Genomic DNA, 27,122 nt, shown 5'->3' with positions numbered 1-27,122 from the left:
AAAATAGTACCAATCAAACTGTCACCTCATCCCGCAAAAATTTAGACCCTACCCAAAAATTAAAAAGCGATGGCTCTCAGACTATGGAGACACTAAAACCTAATCATTTTTTTTGTTTCAAAAATGCTATTATTGTGTAAAACTTAAATAAAGAAAAAGTATACATATTAGGTATTGCCACATCCGTAATGACCTACTCTATAAAAATATAATATGACCTAACCCCTCAGGTGAACGCTGTAAAAATAAATGCATAAAAACTGTGCTAAAACAACAAATTTTTTGGTCACCTTGCCCCATAAAGGGTAATAATGATAAAAAAATCTCATGTTCCCAAAAATGGTACAAATAAAAATGTCACCTCTTCCTGAAAAAAACGAGACCCTGCACAAGACAATTAGCAGAAAAAAATAATAATAATTGTTCAGAAAATGGAGACACAAAAACATATTTTTTTTCAAAAAAAGCTTTATTATGTAAAACTGATTTGATATAATCGCGACCGTAACAATCTGCTGTATAAAAATAGCACATGATCTAACCTGTCAGATGAACGATGTAAAAAACAAAAACGGTGCCAAAACAGCCATTTTTTGTTTACAAAAAAGGTAATATAGAGCGATCAAAAATCATATATACCCTAAAATAGTATCAATAAAACTGTCACCTTATCCCGTACTTTCCAAAATGGGGTAACTTTTTGGAAGTTTCTACTGTAGGGGTGCATCAGGGGGGCTTCAAATGGGACATGGCGTCTAAAAACCAGTCCAGCAAAATCTGCCTTCCAAAAACCATACAGCGCTCCTTTCCATCTGTGTTCTGCCTAGTGCCCTTACATCAGTTTATGAACACATATGGGGTGTTTCTGTAAACCGCAGAATCAGGGTAATAAATATTGAGTTTTGTTTGACTGTTATCCCTCGATGTGCTAAATAATAAAATGGATTCAAATGGAAAATCTACCAAAAAAGTGAAATTTAGAAATTTCATCTCCATTTTCCTTTAAAGGGTTTCTGTCATGAGAAATAACGTTATGTAGCTGACTTACATTAGCGATGTGCTAAAGTCAGCAGTACATAACAGTATGCTTTATAACTCCCTGCCTGCCGCCGTTCTCTTAAAATAAAGACTTTAAAAATATGCTAATGAGCCTCTAGGTGCTATTAGGGCATTGCTTCAGCACCTAGAGGCTCGGTCTTTGGCACGACAGTTGATTGACTTTCGAGTTCTCCTCAGTGTCCCTTCGGCGCAGGTGCAGTGAGTGAAGGACACGCTCCTGCTGCCGGCTTCCTTCATTCGGTGCAGTGAGTAAGCCGGCAGCAGGAGCGCCGAATACTAAACGGGGCGGCGCAGGCTTTACGGTCTTTTTATCGCCTCTTGTGGGACATACTATAAATTATTTAAAAAATTATGCAATAAAATATTAATAACATACAAATAAAAGTAAAAAATAAAAAGGAAAAAGTGCAAAATTTAAAAAAGTAGGTGTCCCCCAAGGTCTTTTTATGACCTCTTGGGGCACATATTATGTAGCAGAAATATATTAAAAATTAAGTTAATTAAAAAAGAAAAGAAAAAACACCCACAACAATCAAAACTGTCACCATTACCACCCTTCATGTGAAACTATACATATTATATAACAAAATGGCCTACCCAAAATAGGGAACTAATTACATAAATGTATTTTGGTGTCAGTTTGCATATTTAAAGAATACGGAGCTATAGTTTGAAATAAAGTATTTTTGTACAGTTTCCCCCAAATAAAAATTGTTGCAAAAATTATTTTGGTAGTCCAACAAATAAGATAGTTACAACCGTTTGAACCACCACGGTCCCTAAATCACAAAAAAAGTGTCTGGTCATTAAGGCCTTTTCAGGCCTGGTCATTCAAGCGTTAACCAATAAGCGCCTTTCCCACTAGGAAGATAAAGTGCTTACTGGTTACTGCAGGGCGCCTATAACTGGATTGGCAGGAGATGGTAATAACCAGTGAGCTCCGTCCTCTGCAGTGAAGGAAAGCACTGATTTATGAATAGGAGGCACGATGGAAGGAAATATCGCCACTTTTCTGGTAAAAATAATTTTTAACAAGTTCCTGCAGCATGGTCTCTGAAATAGAAGATTCATAATTACCTCTCCACGCCGCTCTGGTCCTCTGCGCTGCCCCCATCTTCTGGTTCCTGCGCTGTTTACACCTGGCAGTGCATGGCCATGGTTACTTGCACGGCTCCAGTCAATGACTGACTTCAGAAGTAACATGCTGCTTGTGGCCACATCACTGCGTAAGCCAGTCATTGGCTGGAGTGGTGTATGACCATGTCCATGCACTGCCAGGCGTAAACAGCGGACCGGTAAGTATAACTCTTCGGTTTCAGGGGCTATGCTGCAGCACGATATTTGGGACAATTACTGGGAACAAGTGTTCATAGGAAAGCTTATATCTTATATTTGGCCGGTATAATCGTGCAGGAATTGCTCATTTGTCGGCTGATTTGCATATTTTATCAGGATGAAAGATGTCCGATTATCTGCAGCACATCTCCCTGTGTAATCTCTCTGTGTAAGGCCTCATGCACACAACAGTTTTTTTTTAAGGTCCGCAAAAACGGGGTCCGTAGGTCCGTGACAGTTTTTTTCGTCCGTGGGTCTTCCTTGTTTTTTGGAGGATTCACGGACATGAAAAATGAAAAAAAAATCTAAGTCAAGTTTGCCATTGAAATGATAGGAAAAAACGGACACGGATCACGGACACGGATGACAATCTTGTGTGCATCCGTGATTTTTCACGGACCCATTGACTTGAATGGGTCTGTGAACCGTTGGCCGTGAAAAAAATAGGACAGGTCATATTTTTTTCACGGCCAGGAAACACGGATCACGGATGCGGCTGCCAAACGGTGCATTTTCCGATTTTTCCACGGACCCATTAAAAGTCAATTGGTCCGTGAAAAAAAACGGAGAAAGGCACAACGGCCACGGATGCACACAACGGTCGTGTGCATGAGGCCTAATTTAAATGAAGGCGGAATGACTGTGGCAGTGGTCACTCCTCCCCAGTCACTTTGTACTGGCTTGTGTAATAGGCAGATGAGCGCCGATCAACATTTTTTTTTTGTTGCGGCACCTTGAAATAGAGCGATGTGACAATGCGGCCCCCAGACCAAAAAATGTTTGTGCACCCCTGGTATATAGCAATAATAGTAACTAGCCCTGACACTCCATGAATCAAAAATGTCAGGATCAAACTGGCACTCGCTGCTTCTCTAGTAATATGTCCTATTAGGTCGACAATTTGTACCTCCTTTTCCAAAAATATGTGCTGTTTCTCACACAATATTCTTATACTTGAAAATGCTGTTATATTCAAAACACAAACAGGGAGACAAATATTCAAAAGATATCCTCCAGATGAGTAGAATGAGACGGCTCATTTATACTATCGGTCTATGGCAATTGACCTGTACACTCTTATATCATTTGCTATGGCCCTGAGTGAAGTTGTCTTAGATGGATGGTTTCGAGGAGTACCCTACATTCAATATCAAGCTTGGTGAGGTGAATGATGGGAAATGAGTGAATGACAGATAACTTGAACTCGTACTTCCAATGTGTGAGTTATAAGCGCGCGGCGCACATCACTGTCAGTGTTAGATGCTAACAGCTCTGCCAGTTTTTAATTATATAGCAACATATCCATCAACACCAGATTTAATAATATAGCAACCCCACTCTATCGATGATAGATTTAATAGTATAGCAACACATTTATATTAGAGCCAGACGAACCTTAGGGCAATAAAGCCAAATTCCCTTGAAGTCAAGCCGGCGAAAGCAGTGCTATTTATAGTCAATGCATGCCTGCCGAAATCTAAGCCTCATGCTGTTATCAATGGCCTCACCCCACTCAGTTTTTTACTTATTTAAAAAAAAGAATTAACAGACAATAGATTCTGTTCTCCTGAGCCTGCTTGACTAATCTCAACTTGTGTTAATTCTTGGACTGTGTTCATACCGGCTTTTTCTTTGTTGCGTTCACTCATGGATCCACAAGATTCCACAGTCATATCTTGCGTTGCTGTATGCTGAATCTGAAGGCAAGCTTATCTATATGTATCATTAGCTTTCAATAAAATAAAGTCAAAATGCAACAGACATATTTAAAGTGAAACAAATGAGATATCATATACACCTACCTAATATTTTATCCGTATAGCCAAGTTCATGTACAGTATAAAACTTTAAAAGGGTTGCCCAAAATGCGATGTGGATTTCAATGGAACTGAGCTGCAATACCAGACACAACCTAGGTGTGATGCTGTTTCTGGAGGACTTACAGTGTGGGGGGAATTTTTTGCCTTAATTGTGGTGGAAAATGGTCTCAAATTCTGGTGCAAGCCTCTATTAAGCAATTTTTTTTTCAACATTTTACCGTCATCACTTTTCAAAAATAAAATGTAGATGGGGCATAATAGGAAGAAGGTGACCTCTAAGGCCAGCTGGAGTGGATTTACTTTTCTTCAGCATACAGTACTTCCTTTTACATCAACATATTTCAGAATGAAATGGCAGTTTTACAAAATTCCCCCTACCAATGTGTTTATTTATCATTCTAAAATACGCCTAAATTAGGCATATTTCAGGTGCATATTGCAGTGGAACAGCTAGTTGCGCTGCAATCTGCAACTTCGCCCTGCTCACGCAAGGTCTAAATAAGCGGGCGGGAAAGGGGGCGGCAGGCCCGTCTCATTTACCATTTTCTACGCCTGTTTCAACTTCTGCGGATCCACCACCAGCTTAGGTCTTCATTAAGACTGGCGTCTAAAACGCAGGTTCTAATAAATGTGCCCCTAAATTTTGTCAGCCTTTCTAATGCTTCTCAAACATATAACCTCTACTTGACTGAATTGGATTTTACCTGTGAGCCAGTGAAAGATAAAATGTCTCTCATTTGCTAATCAGACCGTGCGGCATAGAAATATTCAATATATCCAAGTGTGATCCTGAAATGTTAACAGACTGTACAACCAGTATTTGTGAATGTCATCACAATCATTTTTATGCCCATGACTGCGAATTACCACCATAATAGAACACGAGAGGATCGAAACATTGATTTCATGGATGCAGTCTCTTGTATGAAGGATCTACAAATAGTTAGAAGTCATTAGACAATATTTGAAAGAAATAGCAAAGAAATGTCATTTTATTTTGAAGTCAAATCTTAGAAAAATAATGAAATTCACAGTGGTGACCCCCATGCAAGTAAAAGCTCTGTACTACCGAATACGAGATTAAAAGGTTTATTTCTAGAAGCATCAAACTGTTTCAAGAGATATATTACACCATTTGACATTGTTCTGCTTCTACTGCAACATCACAAGTCATAATAAGCAGTCCCATAGAATGGATTCAAAAACACCCACAATGACCTTTTTAAAGGGTCTATAGAAAACGGACAAAAACACACTGGGAAAAATAGTCATTGTACACAAAGGCTGAACATTTAGGGGACTTGGGCACCAAAGGCAATTTTGAGTTACTGGAAGACTGTGACTAATAATCAGCAAATTTAGGCACAGAAAGGTTCATCACCATGAATTCTATATTTGTTTTAAACATCACTAAATTGTGGATGCGACAAACACGGTAACCTACGAAGGTCAATGCAGGAGTTACAAAACATTGATATGACGTTATTTGTAGACAAACGGCAAACCCGTCACCATTGAGGAAATATTTTATTGTGTTTTGGAGACATAATAAACCAAATCCAAAATTAATTTGTGTTATATATAAAGGATTCATTTTCACACATTTGCATAAGGATTATAAAAGACAGTGGTTCTGGGTACTGAGGGAGCTTAGAACAGATTGGTGCATACAAAAAAACATGGTTTTGAGAATACAAAAATTTCAGTAGATCATTTCTATCTAAGTCAATCCTGCACTGACAGCATGGATATGTTGCTAGTAAGTACTTTACATGCACTTTTCCTGTAAAATAAGTATACTGCAGGCTTAGGGACCATGCAAGTTACAATAACTCCCTAATCAACTATTGGGACAGAAACCAAACATAAAACATTGGACTTTTTATAATTTTGGCATACATAATTTTACTCTTTTTCAAATTTATCCTACAGTTTGTATGAATCACAAAACAATAATGGCCACAAAACTGTTTTGATAAAAAAGTCAATTTGTGAGAAACGTCAAAACAACATTTACTTAAATACATCATGGATATGGTCTTATGCATAAAAGTGGTGCCTGTCGAACATGCAAATATCATATAAACAGTTATAATTAAAAATTGCTTTTCCTGCTTGAATATGGAAATGCTACCTATTTGAGGACAAGTATAAATACTTTATACATCTTCACAGTTACAAACAATCTTCCTTCCCGCTTTGGAGTTTTCAAAAATGCAACACAATGAATGTTTTTGAGTCTGCAGCATTAAACCTGAAATTGCAATTTCTATACAATATTGGATGCAAACTTTTTCTTAAAGTGCCAAATGCATGATCCTTTTAACATGTGAGCACTGGTTATCACTGAGCTTGAGTTTATTGCTCTATAACATTTTATCCCCAAAATATGTATGTCTTTGCTGTATATATTAGGGAAAATAAATTAGGCATATTTATTATTAAAGCACTTTATTGATAGGTCTCTTAAAATTCAAGTAATTCTAAGGTATTTTATATATTCTAAACATACCTCGACACTGAACATTTGAATATCTTTGGTGCCAAGTGGGCATTTTGACAAATATTTGAAAACAAAAGTTCATAAACTTCATAATAAAGGGGTAGTAAACAGAAAAATTGTAAAACATGCCATAGGCAGGGGCCTGACAGCAATCAATCAAGATGAAAATGTTCTACTTATAATAGTTTTATTTATTAATAGCAGCAGGGGCGGACTGGGAACCTAAAGTGGCCCTGGAAAAAATACTAAAAGTGTCGCCATTTTGTAGTCGGGTCCAAATTTATGGAAGGTAGGGCCAATACAAGCGGGTGGGCCAGCAATATCATATTGTGGCACATTATACCATCCAAAAAGAGCCAAATACCATAGTCCATCACAAAATACTTCTGCCAGCAACACAAAATACATCCCCAAAAACTTCCACTGGCCGGCCGTGAGGAGGCAGCCTTCTGAGCAACGGCCCACCGGGAAATTTCCCTGTAAGGTCTATGGCTAATCTGCCCCTGAATAGCAGTAGGACCCCTTTCATATGTCAATCAAATCTGCAAGTTCCATAAATAGAAAAGTTTTTGCAGACTGCATAACTTTCCTGACAATTGTGTACTATGAGAGGACATATGTAACAAGTGTCACTAACTGCAGGATTCTTTACAAGCCCCTGAATGTCGTTCAGTGGCTGATTGGTCCTTGATGTCTTGCTGTGACTACCCGCTTAGAGAAAGAGACAGTGAGCTGCTTTATTCACTTTTGCTACATGTACTTTTAACCTTTTAGGTTTACAACCCCTTTAATATGAATTGATATATATGATGCCAACGTAATTTGTTAGTATTATAGGACTAAAACAAATGTTACAATTAAAGACTATCATCTGAATAAAAATACATTTGGCTTCTTTAAATGTATAATTATGTTCCGCTGCAGAATAGTTTTACATCTCAGGTTTAGAGACACTTAATATGAGGGACCTGGACAATCTGCAATTATACAATGTATTGTTATCAACAAAATGCCGTAAGAGATTACGTTCTCCAAACCAGAGGAACCATTAAATACTAAGATATCTGTTTCATGACAACATAGTAACCAAATAAAAACTTTTGCACTCTCACTCAGTTATAATATAAGAAAAACCCAAACTAGACGTGGTTAAAACAAGTCACATACAGTATGATGATTAAAATAAATAAAATAAAAACTTCCTGGAGAAAAGACTGATTTTCTTGCTGCCCACGCTAGAACAAGAAAATCACTTGGATACAGCAGGCAATTCAGATTTTCAATCAACAAACACCCTCTGTCTCTTTTACTGCTTTGTTCTCTCCCTCTCCATCTTCAAATGTACAATTTAGATGAAAATGCTAATGGTCTCCAAAGCACAGCTTTACAGGACGTCTGCAGATTAGAACGCATTGTGCTTGCTGAGTAAAGTCGACTCTTCTCTCTATAAGCTCTATATAACCTAGAGTTTGTTTTTTAAGATTGGGAATAAAAATAATAGCATAATGATATGATGAAAAAAATCAAACAAGGCAACAGATTTGCTATCGTAAGGTACAGTACAATTCCCCCAACCCGACCCCGATAAACTCTGAGTGTAACAGTGCTTTCATGAGCGGTCACCCTTCTTCTGTTACATTTTGCTACATTGGTGACACCTAATAAAAAACACAACAAAATCACCTTGAAATAACATAAAACAAGATAGATTCTCAAACAATGATAGACTATTAACATATGATTCAACATTAATAAAAATATTCTCTGTTTCTTTATAACTGTATAATTAGACTTCTTTATCATAAATAGTGCAGTGCTCAAAATGTTAAAGGGAAATATGCCAGTCTTAAAATCCTGCCAAGATAATAAGGGTATAACATAAGAGCACACTTCATATTCAGTGTTTGTGGTCGTTATATTACAGTGTTCTCAAAAGGACAGTGAATTGCTCAACTTCAGTTTGCATTTTGCAGCTTTACACAACTGTTGCTGGCCTGCGGCCCATCTCGGCTTCCAGTTTGACCATCTGCTGGATTTCCTTTGCCTAAAGCCAAAAACCAAGCAAATGTAGTTAATATGATATGCCATTCATGACTGCCCATGTGTTACAATAATAATTAGGGGTGAGCGAATCGACTTCGGATGAAACGAGCGCTCCGTACAGTATTAGAATGTATTGGCTCTGATGAGCCGAAGTTATTACTTCGCGAAGTCTCATGAGATTTAACTTCAGAAATTGATTTAAACTGTAAAAAAACATTTCCCGAACTCAGGTTCGGTTCCAAGTGGTATCTTGGAACCGAACCCGAGTTCGTGAAATGTTTTTTTTTACAGTTTAAATCAATTTCTGAAGTTATTATGTGAAGTCTCGCGAGACTTCGCAAAGTAATTACTTCGGCTCATCGGAGCCAATACATTCTAATCCTGTACGGAGTGTTCTCTCCGTACAGTATTGAAACAAAGTTTTATGCGAATCGACTTCAGATGTTTTTTTTTATTATTTTTGGTACTTATGGTAGTCTATTTGCCAACCTTTATTAGTTGGTTTTCTATCCCTTTATCAGGGCCATCCTAGGGGTGTACAGGAGATTCCTGATAAGGGATGGCCCCTATCGGGGAGGGGGCCATTCCGTTTTGTAGGCAGGGTATGAAGTATAGGGTGAGACTTAGGGACAGTGTCCCAGAGATTAACCAGTCTACACCTCAGCCTAATTACTTCCTTAACTTTCATTATTTACTATTTATTTTGAATATTTTTGTCCCCAAAAATATTTTTCATAACTTTTTTGTGGGTTATTTTAATTTAATGAGAATAAAGGCTATGTTTTAATGGTGGCAATTTGTGAATACTTGTTTGTTTAGGCATCATTTATGTGGACCAAACCTTATGGCACGTTATTGTCTTAGCTGTGAAAACAAGAATTTAGTAATGCAGAGTGCATGTTTGGAGGAGACGTGGCTATGGCACCCAAGAAGCCCTGCTGACTAGTACTGGTTCACCGGCTCAGACCACACAAACATTAGAGAACCCTTGTATAAAAGACTTGTAAAAGAGGGTCGAACGAGAGATCAAAGTATCTCCAACCAAAAGTACATTTTCAGTACATAGTTAGAGACAGACTTTAAAGAGCATCTGTTTCCACGATCAAACCTATAAAATGGTTGATCATGGTGAATTAAGTGAGCCCTCTATGGCTGCAATTGGATATACCATTGCAGCAATAGTTCATATGTTTATTCTTAGGCAAATTAGGTGCCCAGAGCACCAAGAGGCTCGCCTAGGCCCTAAGAGCATAGTTTTACATTCTCCTTTTCCCCGTTGCCGTTCTCGATCAAGCCAATTGACATGATTAGGATTCCTCACTTTTCAGTTGCCTGGCCCTTAACCTCTTCAGGACACATGACGTACCAGTACGTCATGTTGTCCTGGTACTTAAGGACACATGACATAACGGTACGTCATGTACGGTTCCGATCACCGCCGCCCAGCGCGCTGTGATCGGAACCCGGTGCCTGCTCAAATCATTGAGCAGGCACCTAGGCTAAATGCGCCGGGGGGTCCTGTGACCCCCCCCCATGTCGGCGATTGCAGAAAACCGCAGGTCAATTCAGACCTGCGGTTTCCTGCGTTTCCAGGGTATTCGGGTCTCTGAAGACCCGATAACCCGGAACAGGATGGTGATGGTGGTGTGATTTTACCCCACCAATCACCATCCTGCGATCCTGAGAGGTGATGGTGACATCACCTCTCAGGATCGCCTCTGATTGGTTGGTGGGCGGGCCGGCGGCAGATTCAAATGTTGCCAGCGCTCCTCTCCTCCTCCCTTTGTGTCCCGGAGCCGGAGGAGAGAGGAGCGCTGCCTGCACGTCGTGGATTTGTGCCAGCATCACCCCACCAAGTAGGGTGTCTGGGGTCCACAGCACAGCTGTGTGACCCTAGACCCCCAGGGGTGCTGCCGCTTGCCCCCCCTGCCCCCCCCCAACTTTTTTGGGGTGCAGGATTTTTTTTTTTTGTGTTTGCTGACTGTGGCCGGCGCATGATGATGAGCCCCCAAGGCGGCGAAGACGCCGCCAGGCGGAGCAAAGGGACTGCCATGTTAGGGACCCTGTGGCCCACCCTAGTACGAGCAGCTCTGGGGCTCGTACTAGTTTTCCGGCCCACCAGTTAAATCCACCGAAGCACCCTGCCGGTGAACTTGTCTGGTGTACCCCAGAGCGATACAAGCCCGTGATTCCTGATTTTGTAGGCCAATCGGGAATCCAGATTTCCACAGTGGGCTACACTGAATATTACTTTTTTTGTAATTTTTTCAGTGACCCACTGGTAAATCTGATGGTGGAGCAGACGAACCTGTACGCCCAACAGTTCGTTGCTCAACACCTGGCCTTCTTTTTGGCTAGGCCCGGTGGATGGACGCCGGTCAGTGCAGCCGAGATGAGGACATTTTGGGGCCTTGTGCTGCATATGGGCCAGGTCAAGAAATCCAGTGTCAGGCTGTACTGGAGTGGGGACGTCCTCTACCGGACCCCACTTTACAGTATGGCCATGAGACGCTCCCGTTTTGAGGCCATCCGGAAATGTCTGCATTATTCAGATAATGCAGCATGTTACCCCCGAGGTGATCCTGCCCATGACCGTCTGTATAAGATACGGCCGGTCATCGATCACTTTGGGGCCAAATTCATGGAGGCCTATGTACCTGGAAGGGAGGTCGCGGTTGATGAGTCTCTCATTGTGTTCAAGGGGAGACTCATTTTCCGCCAGTATGTGCCCTCCAAGCGGGCGAGGTATGGCGTGAAGCTATACAAACTTTGTGAGAGTACCTCAGGGTACACTTACAAGTTTCGTGTATACGAGGGGCGAGATTCCCGTATTCAACCCCCAAAATGTCCCCCCACTCTAGGTGTTACCAGGAAACTTGTGTGGGACATTATGCACCCAGTGCTAGATAAGGGTTACCACCTTTACGTGGATAACTTTTATACTAGTATCCCCTTGTTCCAGTCTCTTGCTGCCAGATCCACGTCCGCTTGTGGGACCGTGTGGAAAAATCAATGCAGCCTCCCTGCCCTCCCCCTCCAGGTACCTATCCTCAGGGGTGAGACCCGTGCCCTTACTACTGGAAACCTGTTGCTGGTCAGGTATAAGGACAAGAGGGATGTCCTTGTACTGTCCACAATTCATGGTAAGGCATCACCCCTGTCCCTGTGCGAGGTACCGCGGCAACGGTCCTCAAGCCTGATTGTATCGTCGACTACAATCGGTATATGGGAGGAGTTGATCTCTCTGATCAAGTCCTCAAGCCATATAATGCCATGCGCAAAACCCGGGCATGGTACCAAAAATTTGCAGTCTACTTGGTGTAGGTTGCCATGTACAACTCTTTTGTGCTGTCCCGGAGCGCTGGCAACACAGGGACATTCCTTCAGTTCTATGAGGCAGTCCTCAAGGCCCTGATCTTTTCGGACCGGGAAAGAGTAGGCCGGAGTACCTCAGGAACTGTAGGCGCCCGGATCGTCCCTGGCCAACACTTTCCAGGTGTGGTCCTCCATACTGGAAAGAAGGGACGAACCCAAAAAAGGTGCAGAGTGTGTCACAGGAGGGGGATACGGAAGGACACCACTACTCAATGTGACACGTGCCCCGATCATCCGGGCCTCTGCATTATTGGTTGCTTCAGGGAGTACCACACTTCCATGGAGTACTAAATTTATATCCCAATTTAGCACTGACATCGGATAAAAAAACTGGTTCTCAGACTTGACTGAAACTAAAATAATTTATTAAAAGTATACAAATTAGGTCACCTTACATAACAAAAATAGCAAGCGATCAAAAAGTCATATAGCCCCCAAAATAGTGCCAATAAAACCGTCCTCTCATCCCGCAAAAAAATGAGCCCCCCACATAAGATAAATCGGCTAATAAAAAAAATAAAAAAATGACTCTTAGACTTTAGAGATACAAAATTATTTTTTGTATCAAAAAAGATAATATAGTCTAAAACCTAAATAATTGTAAAAAAAGTTGACTTATTAGGTATCGCCGTGTCTGTAAGAATCTCCTCTATAAAAATACCCCATGACCCAACCCCCCAGATTAACACGGTCCAGAAAAAAAAACAACTGTGCAAAAAAAAGATTTTTTTTTGTCACCTTACATAACAAAAAGTTTAATAGCAAGCGATCAAAAAGTCATATAGCCCCCAAAATAGTGCCAATAAAACCGTCCTCTCATCCGGCAAAAAATGAGCCCCCACATAAGATAATCGGCTAAAAAAAAAAAAAAAGACTCTTTAGAGATACCAAAAAAAATGTTTGTATCAAAAAGTAGACTTATTAGGTATCGCCGCGTCCGTAAGAATCTCCTCTATAAAAATACCCCATGACCTAACCCCCCAGATTAACACAGTCAAAAAAAATAAAATGGTGCCAAAACCGCTATTTTTGGCACTTTTCTATTTCAATACGTTTTTTCCGGTAACAAAGCAAGGGTTAACAACCAAACAAAAGTTAATATTTATTACCCTGATACTGCAGTTTACAGAAACGCCACATTTGTGGTCGTAAACTGCTGTATCAGTAAAAGGGAGGCCGCAAAATTAAAGGACCGACATGGTTTCTGGAAGGCCGATTTTGATGGCCTTTTTTTATTGACTCCATGTCCCTTTTGAAGCCCCCCTGATGCCCCCCTAGAGTAAAAACTCCCTAAAAGTGACCCCATCTAAGAAACTACACCCCTCAAGGTATTCAAAACTGATCTTACAAACTTTATTAACCCTTTAGGTGTTCCTCAACAGTTAATGGCAAATGGAGATGAAATTTCCGAATTTCAATTTTTGGTAACCTTGCCTTACAAAAATGTAATATAGAACAACCAAAAATCATATGTACCCTAAAAATTGTCCCCAAAAAAACGCCTTATCCCGTAGTTTCCAAAATAGGATAACTTTTAGGTAGTTTCTACTCCAGGGATGCATCAGAGGGGTTGAAACAGGACACGGTGTAAATAAACCGGTCCATAAAAATCAGCCCTCCAAGAACCACACGGCGCTCCGTACCTCTATGCCGTGCCGTGTGGCCGTACAGTAGTGTACGACCACATATGGGGTGTTTCTGTAAACGGCAGAGTCAGGGCAATAAAGATACAGTCTTGTTTGGCTGTAAACCCTTGCTTTGTTAGTGAAAAAAATGGGTTAAAATAGAAAATTTGGCAAAAAAATGAAATTCTCAAATTTCATCCCCATTTGCCAATAACTCTTGTACAACACCTAAAGGGTTAACAACATTTGTAAAAATCTGTTTTGAATACCTTGAGAGGTGTAGTTTCTTAGATGGGGTCAATTTTAGGGAGTTTCTACTCCAGGGGTGCATCAGGGGGGTTAAAACAGGACACGGTGTAAATAAACCGGTTCATAAAAATCAGCCCTCCAAAAACCACATGGCGCTCCGTTCCCTCTACGCCCCTCCATGTGGCCGTACAGTAGTTTACGACCACATATGGGGTGTTTCTGTAAACTGAAGAGTCAGGGAAATAAAGATACAGCCTTGTTTGGCTTTTAACGCTTGCTTTGTTAGTGGAAAAAATTGGTTAAAATGGAAAATTTGGCAAAAAAAATGAAATTCTCAAATTTCATTCACATTTGCCAATAACTCTTGTGCAACACCTAAAGGGTTAACGACGTATGTAAAATCAGTTTTGAATACCTTGAGGGGTGTAGTTTCTTAGATGGGGTCACTTTTAGGGAGTTTCTACTCTAGGGGTACATCAGGGGGGCTTCAAATGGGACATGGTGTAAATAATCCACTCCAGCAAAATCTGCCTTCCAAAAACCATATGGTGCACCTTTCCCTCTACGCCCTACTGTGTGGCCGTACAGTAGTTTACGGCCACATATGGGGTGTTTCTGTAAACGGCAGTCAGGGCAATAAAGATACAGTCTTGTTTGGCTGTTAACTCTTGCTTTGTTAGTGGAAAAAATGGGTTAAAATGTAAAATTTGGCAAAAAAATGAAATTCTCAAATTTCATCCACATTTGCCAATAACTCTTGTGCAACACCTAAAGGGTAAACCAAGTTTGTAAAATCAGTTTTGAATACCTTGAGGGGTGTAGTTTCTAGAATGGGGTCATTTTTGGGTGGTTTATATTATGTAAGCCTCGCAAAGTGACTTCAGACCTGTACTGGTCCCTAAAAATTGGGTTTTTGAAAATTTCTAAAAAATGTCAAGATTTGCTTCTAAACTTCTAAGCCTTGTAACATCCCCAAAAAATAAAATATCATTCCCAAAATGATCCAAACATGAAGTTGAAATATGGGGAATGTAAAGTAATAACTATTTGTGGAGGTATTACTATGTATTATAGAAGTAGAGAAATGGAAACTTGTAAATTTGCAATTTTTAAAAAAATTGGGTAAATTTTGTATTTTTTTTTATAAATAATTTTTTGGGGACTTATTTTACCAGTGTCATGAAGAACAATATGTGATGAAAAAACAATCTCAGAATGGCCTGGAAAAGTCAAAGCGTTTTAAAGTTATCACCACTTAAAGTGACACTGGTCAGATTTGCAAAAAATGGCCTGGTCCTTAAGGTGAAATAAGGCTGTGTCCCTAAGGGGTTAAATCTCGCACACATTGATAAGATATCAGTTGGTGCATGTGTAGTGCAGCTCATGAGGCTCTCCCTGCTCTGAGCTCTGCACTGTGAATGCGCTGATTGAAATATTGCCAGCATGGTGCCTGGCTCTGTTTATCAGGGCATGAGGGAGAGTGGTGACGGTGGAGAAGAGGAGGTGAATTGATGCTCTGAGGGGCTAGGCCTGCCATTGGGACTCCAAGCACCTATTTTGAATAACATTAAAAGTATGAATTTCACTGCAACGGTATATTGGAATTCAACAATAGAGGTCTCATTTAATTCGCCATGATAGGGTTGATCATGGTCACAAATGCTCTTTAAAAAACAGCATGTTTTATAGCCATAAAGAAACATGTTCTAGTTTTACAGCTATATTCTCCACTTGTGTGCTGATGATTGCCCTGGCTCAGCTGGCACCTAATATCAAATGTAAAATCAAGGGTAATCAAAGAATTTTATAAGTCTGCCATTAGTATATCAGGTGGCACTAACTGATTTATGTTTCACAATCAAAATCAAGAATTGCTATAAATGTATTAAAAGCCTAATTATATTCCTGCCATTAAAACTTCTACTAAGGCTCTGTTTACATTAGAATTCTTCTTCTCGGTTTCAGACAGCAAGACCAGCGTAATCTATAACACTATTCTTTTCTTCAAAAGCCCTAGTACTGAAACTCCCATTAAATTTTGACAGTTGTAATTTTAATACAATGAGATCCATCTGGATCTTTTCTTTGATGATCTGCTTGAAGGCAGGCATTTCATACTTGTCATGATACATTTAAAGAAAGATGCCAGTGACAATGGTGAATTAAACTGGCATTTAAGCTGCATTTGCACTATCCGAGGAGAAGCCAATTGTTGGAGGAGCTCATTAACTGGAGGTGAAGCGCTGCATTTACATGTATGAGGATGTGCGATTGCTACTGCTGTTGCTTGCCCCCATACCAAATCATTGTTCCTGGGCAGCAGAGTGCTGTTTTAGGGCGTCCGCACCTCCAATCATTTAAACTGACGAATGAGCGTTTTCATCAGGTGATCTGCGCCACCTTTACATGGGCAGTCTGTTGGGAACGAGCGTTCGTAGGAATTTTCACTCCCGATAATTGACTAGATAATCTTGGTCGCATGAAAGCTAAGGATTGCAGTGGTATCGCAGTGTGGAAGTCACACTGCAAACCTACTTATTTCCATGCTAGCACTGCCACACTGTGATCCCACTGTGATTCCTGGGTGCGACAGCTGTTTTGTGACTAAGATCGATGTGTAGCCGACTAAGGGAACTAAGGCTAAGGGAAAAATTATTCAATTGAAGTTATCACATGTCTAAATTAATGACAAATGTCCTAAAAACATTACATTATTGTCTTCACCGTCCTCACGAGCATTTTACACTTTTCAGTCTGGTTTGGCAGCTAAGCAGATTTGCATTACAGGTTCCTTGCTACATCACCTGTCAAAACAACACAACATTCGCTGGAACCCAATGGACGCCATTATCATTCAATGGGGTCCCATTAGTATGTGGTGTCAAAGATCCAGTATTGTGTTATGGCTTCCATTTATGACGGAAACCATGATGCAAATATGAACAGAGCCTAAAAAAGCCTCAGAATTAAAATGAAATATTTTTACTAATAAAAAATTGCATTTGGGTGCAGTTTGATAACAATCATAAATTATGTTTTTTATATCCTCATTGTATCATTTAAAGCAACAGAAATACATGCTGTAGCTATAATACATCAATACAATACATCTTCACATATACATGCATCCATACATACAGAAAGAGTTAGGACATGGTGTAAAATGAGAATCAATGACAATAAGCAATGGAAGAGCCATACCTTGTGAGTGAGACACAGCATGACACGATTTCAAAAGCTGTTTGTACAAAAACAACAAATAATGTCAAAATTATGCAGCATGATATGAAGCAAAGAAAGAAGTATCGAAAACCTGAAAAACGCATGAAAAACATCCAAATATACAACACAATGCCACCTAAAAGCAGAAAGACCTCACAGATTTCTTCAAGGTGCTTGTTACTACTTTCATAAGTATATTCTTAAAGGGGTTTTCCAGGATTTTGATATTGATGACCTATCCTTAGAATAGGTCATCAATATTAGATTGGTAGGGTTAAAACACCCAACTCCACTACTGATCAGCTTCTAGCAGGAGCTGTGGCCACAGAAACTAACACAGTGTATGGGCCTGGAAGCGTGGAAACAGACAGCTCCGCAAACTGCATAGTGGCTGTGCTGGGTTCCTACAGCTCTGCTCCCATACGATAGGTCATCAATATCAAAGTCCTGGAAAACTTCAAAACCTAGAAAAAAAACTCTTGTCCCCCATGTCACCAATCATAGACTTATACAAAAAGAACATCCCACGATATTCAGTATCAGGGAAAACTGTGGCTTATATTAGAATGTAGGAAGCTTCTGTATTTCTGCTTTTATCAAAATTTGCTGAAAATATTTCAACTAAAGAAACACTTCGATCACCTGTTTTATCACGTTAACAACATATATGTGATTATCCAAATTTTTTTATTTAAAAAAACCTGGATTTTTGCATATCATTTTTTGAAGTCACGCCATGTATTCTACTTCCTCTCCTGGCTCTTTAACTTCCTCTGTGCTTGGACTTCTCTCTTAACATTTTCAATATGGCCATCAAAGTGTAGTGACTCCATTAGAATTGAAGAAATCGATGGGAAATCCAGCTCTAACAACAGAGGATACTTTATTTGCAGTGCGGTAAAAACTTCCAACTCACAGATACAAGAATTAGTCTACGCGTTTCGGACCCTCACATTTCGGTCCTTGTCTTGATTAAGAGCCGAAATACGAGGGTCCAAAATGCGTAGACTAAATCTTGCATCTGTGAGTTGGAAGTTTTTACCATATTGCAAATAAAGTATCCACTGTTATTAGAGCTGGATTTTCCATCGATTTCTTCAATTTAAAAAAGACTGCCGCGTCCAGGCTGGAATCCAAGCTCGCAACAGGTGAGACCTGGCTTTTTCTTTTGTATCAATTGTTTCTGACTCCATTAGAGTATCACACATTACTGTAACCAATGCAATGGTCTTCTGTGGGCATCTCTATCTAGGTCTAATAAGAGAACAATAGAGATGTCATACTGTTATCCCAATTCTACCCCTACTATGATCATGAGGATTACTGTTCAGGTAACATCTTGCCCTCGCAGCAACAGTAAACTGACAATGGATAATCTATCTGTATAGGAGTTTTCTCTCTCTGTGCTGACTGTTACAGGAAGGCATTGTTTTATAAGTAATTCTGAATGGTATAGTACTGCTGAAATGCAAAAGAAAAACAGTCAATACCTCTAAAAAATGTCTCTTAATTTTATTACAATGTTTATAAAAAATACCTCTTTCTATGGAAATGTCCTTTTTGCTGTTATAGCTATTCAGTTCCCTAAAATGTCATTATGTCCTGCAGTCTTGTAGAAACACCTTCAGCAGAACTAAGGGGCGCAGCTAAGAACGTGAACCCACCAAGCTTTATAGTATGCATATGAAAAAAAGTGGGAAAGGTATCATCTTATGTCAGTGCCACGTTCTAAGTCACTGAACCCTTCGGTATGACCTGCTGTAATGCTAGATAATAGCCACTTGATGTTTTCTTGATTTATTGCTGAGGTACTAGGGCCATACTTTCTTATTAGAATTGGCTATGCCCGTTTTAGGATGGTGTGGCAAATGAGATCTGCCCAGCTGGCACGACTTTAACGCCCAAAGCTGTCCTCTTGAACTTGCCAGAACTTCACTGTCCCCTTAGCAAGCACTCCTTGCTCTCTCACCTAATAGCTGCGGCCAAACTACTTATCCCTCCTAAATGGCTTTCTGTTCAGGCCCCTACCGTACAGATGTGGAGAGATAAAGTGCAAGGAATCTGCAGATTTGAGGAATTATCCAGTTGGGAGTTTTTGTCCCATGACAGATACATAACTACCTGGGCAAAATGGCTTGATAAATCACAAGGGTGTTCTTCGGTACTCTCCTCAGACACTTAATTAGGTTCCCATGATTGCTCCGCTGGTTGGTAGTACCGACACATCACAGCATTTTTGTTTTTTAGGCAGCTCTGCTTTATTACATATGTAGCTCACTCATTCATATGGGGTAGTATGGTCATATATTTTCATTTGATATGTCAAAGGTCATCTGTAATTGATAATGTATGCATACACATGGCTTTATATTGCTATTCTATATAATGTCTACTGCTTTATGATCCAGGGGTATGTTGCCCCTTTTTGTATGGCTGTTTTTATTTGATTCTGTTACCTCAATAAACAGAAATTTGAAAGAATTGGCTATGCAATGAATTATCCATCTATCCAAGAGTGGAGAGGTACTGTAGAGAGGGAGATGCTCTGGACCACTATACCTGCTCGTTCTGCTTCTCCAGAATCTCCAAATGTTCCAGCTGGGCTTTCTTCAACTGGTCCATTTCCTTTGATTGTTTCATTGCCAGCTAAAAGAAAACAGCAAACTTTAAATGTCACCATCATTAAGCAGGGCGACACAATTAAGACTTTCATCATTTTCCATGTAACAACAATTGCAGCCTGTTATTTTGTAGTTAGAGGTGTCAGAAAAAAAGAAGCTTTGCTAGCAGAACGCTGACAGTCTCGAGTGGTTTCCATGGGGACGTTGAGCCTGGCATTACGCTCCATCTCCTGCTTGTTTTCATAATGAGCACATATTCATGTGGATATTGTAGATTACATCTATAACCTATGTACTATATGTAAGAGAAGAGTCTTAAATCATCTCATAAAAACTTCAGAAATAACTTGTATGCATACTAGCCCACTCTTCTGAAATATCCAGGAGGCTTCTGGAAAAAGGTGAGACCCCCTGTACTCTTGGAAGGGTTGGCATATCTCCTTGGCACAGCATAGAAAGATGCCCACCACCTACTGTAAAATGTATGTGTTGCCAGGATTCGGCATCATTCAATGTGGTCCTGGCAAAGTGCATTGAAGGAGGGAGGGGGGTCAGTAAAACAAAAGCTTGGATGTACTAACATGCCACACTCATCAATATCTCGCTAGCCAACTTTCAAATATTGGCAAGTATGCCTGTATGTTTACATATTACTTAAGTGGACCTCCAAAAAGTTAGGCGGGGGTACAGGTAGGAGGAAATATCTATTTTTCTCAAATGTGGCCTAATCTAGACCAAAATTGTACATCAAAATTCACTTCATGCATACAGTATTCTATAACATCAGAAAAGTTTGGCGATATATTATAAAATACAATAGCCTATGTTCAAAATGTAGCCTCACCTTCGATGAACCAGATCTAGTATAAATTGGAATGTGGGCACGTAAACAATCTCATTCACTCTCCTGTATATCTGTGACTACAAAAAGCATGCTATAACATAAGCTTAGTCTTGCACTTTCATTAGCGCCTTCAGGTTGTGTGCATATGATATGAAAGATATGTTTAAGGCTTTATTCACATTATCTACCTCCCTTTTTGTCTTGTGTAATGAAAAGCAGGTATGGGTGACATTACAGGGCAGCAGGGTATTGATTCAAAATTTTCTTTCTTTGACAGATGTTCAGATAATCACTGGTACATGCTGTGCTTTGTTCTGTTCACAACTCTTTGAATACTCTCCAATGACAAACACAGAAAGCTACAAAGACTAAAGCTCATTTTCTATTTCATGAAACCTGTTCAACTCTACCCAGCTTCACCCTGTCTTCACTGGACAGAGCTCCTCGTACCTGGTACTTTTTTAGTACCACATCAAAGGAGGTTCCAATCAAGTCAAGCCGATATCATGAAGGTACCATGAGAGCTGGTACTTTAGGCAGTGGAAAAATGACTAACAGTGGGCTACAGAGCAAATATTTTAGGAACATCATAAACCTCTGAGTAAAAGGATCCAATAAGAAAAAATGTCTTGTCAGTGTAATTTCTTAGCAAACTATACATTTCTAAAGAATCTTGATTAAAAATGTTTTCCATCACTTCTATCCCCCTTCTTTTGTGAACCAAATAAAATTGAAACTGGTTAATACGACGTATTGGTCACAGTATGTATACTCACAACTGAGATACGTGGTGAAATGTTGCTACAGCACTGAACAACTCCTGCGGTTTAAAGACCAACTCCTGTGATCTACGTATTGGTTGCAGTATATATATACTTCAATTAAGACAAGTGCCGAATACTTGGTATATTAACCACCTCAGCTCCCCTAGCTTAAACACCCACTTTTTACAATTGACCAGATCACTTTTTACAATTCTGCACTACACTACTTTCACCGTTTATTGCTCGGTCATGCAACTTACCACCCAAATGAATTTTACCTCCTTTTCTTCTCACTAATAGAGCTTTCATTTGGTGGTATTTCATTGCTGCTGACATTTTTTGTTATTAATCAAAATTTACCCAAATTTTTGCAAAAAAATGAAATTTTTCACTTTCAGTTGTAATTAGTTTTTTTTTTAAACGACATCTATATAAAAAAAATTCTCTAAATTTATTGTTCTACATGTCTTTGATAAAAAAAAATGGGTAAAAAAAAATGGTTTGGGTAAAAGTTATAGCGTTTACAAACTATGGTACAAAAATGTGAATTTCCGCTTTTTGAAGCAGCTCTGACTTTCTGAGCATTTGTCATGTTTCCTGAGGTTCTACAATGCCCAGACAGTAGAAAAACCCCACAAATGACCCCATTTCGGAAAGTAGACACCCTAAGGTATTTTCTGATGGGCATAGTGAGTTCATAGAACTATTTATTTTTTGTCACAAGTTAGCGGAAAATGATGATTTTTTTTTTTTCCCTTACAAAGTCTCATATTCCACTAACTTGTGACAAAAAATAAAAACTTCCATGAACTCACTATGCCCATCACGAAATACCTTGGGGTGTCTTCTTTCCAAAATGGGGTCACTTGTGGGGTAGGTATACTGCCTTGGCATTTTAGGGGCCCTAATGTGTGAGAAGTAGTTTGAAATCAAAATGTGTAAAAAATGCCCTGAGAAATCCTAAAGGTGCTCTTTGGAATGTGGGCCCCTTTGCCCACCTAGGCTGCAAAAAAGTGTCACACATGTGGTATCGACGTACTCAGGAGAAGTTGGGCAATGTGTTTTGGGGTGTCATTTTACATATACCTATGCTGGGTGAGATAAATATCTCGGTCAAATGCCAACTTTGTATGAAAAAATGAGAAAAGTTATCTTTTGCCGAGATATTTCTCTCACCCAGCATGGGTATATGTAAAATGATACCCCAAAACACATTCCCCAACTTCTCCTGAGTACGGCGATACCACATGTGTGACACTTTTTTGCAGCCTAGATGCGCAAAGGGGCCCACATTCCTTTCAGGAGGGCATTATTAGACATTTGGATCCCAGACTTCTCACGCTTTAGGGCCCCTAAAATGCCAGGGCAGTATAAATACCCCACATGTGACCCCATTTTGGAAAGAAGACACCCCAAGGTATTCAATGAGGGGCATAACGAGTTGATAGAATTTTTTTTTTGGGCACAAGTTAGCGGACCTTTTTTTTTTTTTTCTCACAAAGTCTCCCTTTCCACTAACTTGGGACAAAAATTTAAATCTTTCATGGACTCAATATGCCCCTCAGCGAATACCTTGGGGTGTCTTCTTTCCAAAATGGGGTCATTTGTGGGGTGTTTGTACTGCCCTGGAATTTGAGGGTCTCTGCAATCATTACATGTATGGCCAGCATTAAAAGTTTCTGCTATTCTCCTTATATTAAGCATACGGGTAATGAGATTTTTTTTTTCTGTTCAACCTCTGGGCTGAAAGAAAAAATGAACAGCACAGATTTCTTCATTCGCATCGATCAATGTGGATGAAAAAATCTCTGCCCACCCAAAAAAAGGAGGGGAAAGGCATCTGCCAGGACATAGGAGCTCCGCCCAACATCCAAACCCACTTAGCTCGTATGCCCTGGCTAACCCGATTTCTCCATTCACATCAATCGATGTGGATGAATAAATAATTGCCGGGATTTTATTTAATTTTTATATACAAAGTGTTTGCCAAAGCATATGAACACCGCCGCCCCCTCAGCTCATATGCCTCGGCAAACGTATCTTTTACTGCAGAGGAGAAATCTCGTCTTGCAGCGCCGCATACACCGACTTTTCTGTAATCTGACAGCAGCGCAATGCTTCTGTCAGAATGCACATCAGTGCTGCAGCTAGTCGATCGGTTGGTCCACCTGGAAGGTAAAAAAAAACTAAACAAAAAAGAAAAAACCAGGCCGCAACGCAATACATTTATTAACTTTATAATAACATTTGAACGGAACACATAAACTTTAACTTTTTTAACAGAACGTTAACTTTTTTGCTTATCGATGATTTTTTTTTTTTCTTTTTTTTTTTTACCTATAGGACAAACCTCTCCTTCCCCATGGGACAATGTGCAAAGCGCAAATCGCCCAAAGATGTGGCGAAGTACATTATGCACTTTGTCCCAGGTGAAAGGAGAGGTTTGTAGCAGCTGTGAGTGAAAGGGCCCTAATAGCCCTGTGTGCCTGTCCTGTGTAACGCAATCCCTATGCTAAGTGTACCTGTGTGTGGTACTTCCGGAAACACTCCCCAAAGCATAGGGCAGGGTGGTCAGGGCAGTCAGGACAGAAATAGCGGGTGTCACGCCTTATTCCACTCCTGCTACAGACACAACATCTTTTTCAGGGTGACGGTTGGGTTGAGGTACCAGCAACGACGGCTCACTACACTGGTGGATGGGGCCACGGAACCTCCTGGATACAGGAGGTTCTCGATGATCTCTTCCTGAAATTTGAGGAAGGATCCTGTTCTCCCAGCCTTACTGTAGAGAACAAGACTATTATATACAGCCAATTGAATCAAATATACAGACACCTTCTTATACCAGCGTCTGGTGCGTCTGGGAAACTAAATAAGGAGCCAACATCTGGTCATTGAAGTCCACCCCTCCCATGAGCGAATTATAATCGTGGACCGAGAGGGGCTTAAGATGTTACCCCTTGCCAAATAAGGGTGACACCAAGTCCTAGACTGTCTTCCCACTGCTCCCCAGGTAGTCAGGGCAACCGACCGGCTCCAGGGTCTGATCTTTAACCTCATAGATCCGAAATTTGTGGGTATAGCCTGTGGCCCTTTCACAGAGCTTATACAATTTGACCCCATATTGGGCGCGCTTGCTTGGGATGTACTGTTTGAAGCCAAGGCGCCTGGTAAAATGTATAAGGGACTCATCTATGCACATGTTTTGCTCAGGGGTATACAAATCTGCAAATTTGGTGTTGAAGTGGTCTATGAGGGGCCGAATTTTGTGGAGCCGGTCAAAAGCTGGGTGGCCTCTGGGACGAGAGGTGCTGTTGTCGCTAAAGTGCAGGAAACGCAGGATGGCCTCAAATCGTGCCCTGGACATGGCAGCATGTGATGAATTGGGTTTGTGGACCAATATGACCGCAATTCATGCTTTTTGGTTAGACCCATGTTGAGGAGAAGACCCAGAAAAAAATTTGATTCGGAAACTTGGACGGGTTTCCACCAGAAAGGCTGGGCATAATAGCTTCCCGGGTTGGCGGCTATAAATTGAGTGGCATATCGGTTTGTTTCTGCACAAATAAGTCCAACAGCTCCGCAGTCAAGAACAGCTCAAAAAATCCCAGATCTGAGCTGTCTTAACCCAAACTCCAGACTGGGCGGTGAAAGGGGGAACTAATGGTGCGCCTGAAGTTGGGGGCTGCCAATCAGGGTTTGCCAGCACCTCAGGGACTCTACGGGCCTGTCTGTGCGGTGTCTGCGACGGGGTAACTACTGTGCATCCTGTGGTGTAGCAACACGGGGCCGGGTACGCCTGGTGGTATCAGGGACCTCAACTTCCTCGTCCGAACTTTGGGTCAGACTGCCACTGCTTTCTACAGGTTCATATTCTGACCCGCTGGATTCGTCAGATGAGGGTTCCCATTCCTCATCCGACTGGGTCAGAAGCCTGTAGGCCTTATCAGAAGAATACCCCTTGTTTGCCATTTGGTCAACTAAATTTAGGGGTATTCCCTGAGACTACCCAAGAAAAAAAGCAAGCCTGTCTTACAAATGGGAGGCTAGCGAAGTACCGGAAGCCGCTGCGATTGATAAAAAATATCAAAACTGATTTTTTTTATCGCCGCAGCGCTTGTGAAGTGATTGTGCAGTGATCAAAAAATAATAATTTTTTGTCACTGCAGCGTGGGCGAACGCACGTGTGGGCGACCGATCAGGCCTGATCGGGCAAACACTGCGTTTTGGGTGGAGGGCGAGCTAAGGTGACACTAATACTATTATAGATCTGACTGTGATCAGTTTTGATCACTTACAGATACTATAAAAGTACAAATGCTGATTAGCGATACGCTAATCAGCGAATCAGTGACTGCGGTAAGGTGGGCTGGGCGCTAAAAGATCGCTAACTACCTAACCAAGGGGCCTATACTATCCTAAAACCTAACAGTCAATACCACTGAAAAAAAAAAGTGACAGTTTACACTGATCACTTTTTTCCCTTTCACTAGGTGATTGACAGGGGTGATCAAGGGGTTAATTTGGGTGATGGGGGTGATCTGGGGCTAAGTGTGTGGTGTTTGGTGTGTACTCACTGTGATGTCTGCTCCTCTGCTGGAACTAACCGATGAAAAGGACCAGCAGAGGAGCAGAAAAACCATTTAACACCTTATATTTATAAATATAAGGTGTTAGATGACTTCTGATTAGTTTTTTTGAAAATCATCAGCCTGCCAGCCACGATCATTGGCTGGCAGACTGATGACGAAATACTCCTCTAACTTTTGCCGACCCGCGATGCGCATGCATGAGCGAGATGACGCATAGATTCGTGACTCTGCCTGAGACATCCGCCTCCGGACCGCGATCCTGCGTTAGGCGGTCCGGAGGCGGTTAATGAACAGCTCCTGCAAGCTATACACTAGTATGTATGTCTCAGTATAGAGATGAACATTGAATTGCTGATATACTACAGAACTTTTGGATGATTGAACTGAACATAATCCATTTATACAAGAGTACTATTCAGCCACATTATATCTGGAATATATACTGGATTGCAGTTAAATACTAAAAGCCAACAGACTTTATATATATATATATATATAGTACAGACCAAAAGTTTGGACACACCTTCTCATTCAAAGAGTTTTCTTTATTTTCATGACTATGAAAATTGTAGATTCACACTGAAGGCATCAAAACTATGAATTACCACATGTGGAATTATATACATAACAAAAAGTGTGAGACAACTGAAAATATGTCATATTCTAGGTTCTTCAAAGTAGCCACCTTTTGCTTTGATTACTGCTTTGCACAATCTTGGCATTCTCTTGATGAGCTGCAAGAGGTAGTCACCTGAAATGGTTTTCACTTCACAGGTGTGCCCTGTCAGGTTTAATAAGTGGGATTTCTTGCCTTATAAATAGGGTTGGGACCATAAGTTGCATTGTGGAGAAGTCAGGTGGATACACAGCTGATAGTCCTATTGAATAGACTGTTAGAATTTGTATTATGGCAAGAAAAAAGCAGCTAAGTAAAGAAAAACGAGTGGCCATCATTACTTTAAGAAATTAAGGTCAGTCAGTCTAAAAAATTGGGAAAACTTTGAAAGTGTCCCCAAGTGCAGTCACAAAAACCATCAAGCTCTACAAAGAAACTGGCTTACATGCGGACC

At 40.5% G+C, this 27,122-nt stretch overlaps 1 protein-coding gene across 3 annotated transcripts in view; it reads right to left on the bottom strand.

Annotated features, from left to right (window-relative positions):
- Nucleotides 1-5,722: 5,722 nt before the first annotated feature.
- The window catches only part of PLCB4 (phospholipase C beta 4), a 349,218-nt gene continuing 327,818 nt past the window's right edge, over nucleotides 5,723-27,122 (bottom strand). For all 3 annotated transcript variants that reach the window (XM_044288724.1, XM_044288726.1, XM_044288725.1), the window contains 3 exons: nucleotides 19,791-19,877; nucleotides 17,211-17,247; nucleotides 5,723-8,761 (listed from right to left, as the gene is read on the bottom strand). In XM_044288724.1, the coding sequence (XP_044144659.1) occupies nucleotides 8,673-8,761; nucleotides 17,211-17,247; nucleotides 19,791-19,877 (213 nt within the window). In that variant the 3' untranslated portion in view covers nucleotides 5,723-8,672. The remainder of the gene's footprint in view (nucleotides 8,762-17,210; nucleotides 17,248-19,790; nucleotides 19,878-27,122) is intronic.

The sequence above is a fragment of the Bufo gargarizans genome, chromosome 4 (assembly GCF_014858855.1).
Source record: "Bufo gargarizans isolate SCDJY-AF-19 chromosome 4, ASM1485885v1, whole genome shotgun sequence".
Classification (NCBI taxonomy): domain Eukaryota; kingdom Metazoa; phylum Chordata; class Amphibia; order Anura; family Bufonidae; genus Bufo; species Bufo gargarizans.
Note: the sequence above shows the minus strand (reverse complement) of the source record. Positions and strands in the feature narration are given on the sequence as shown.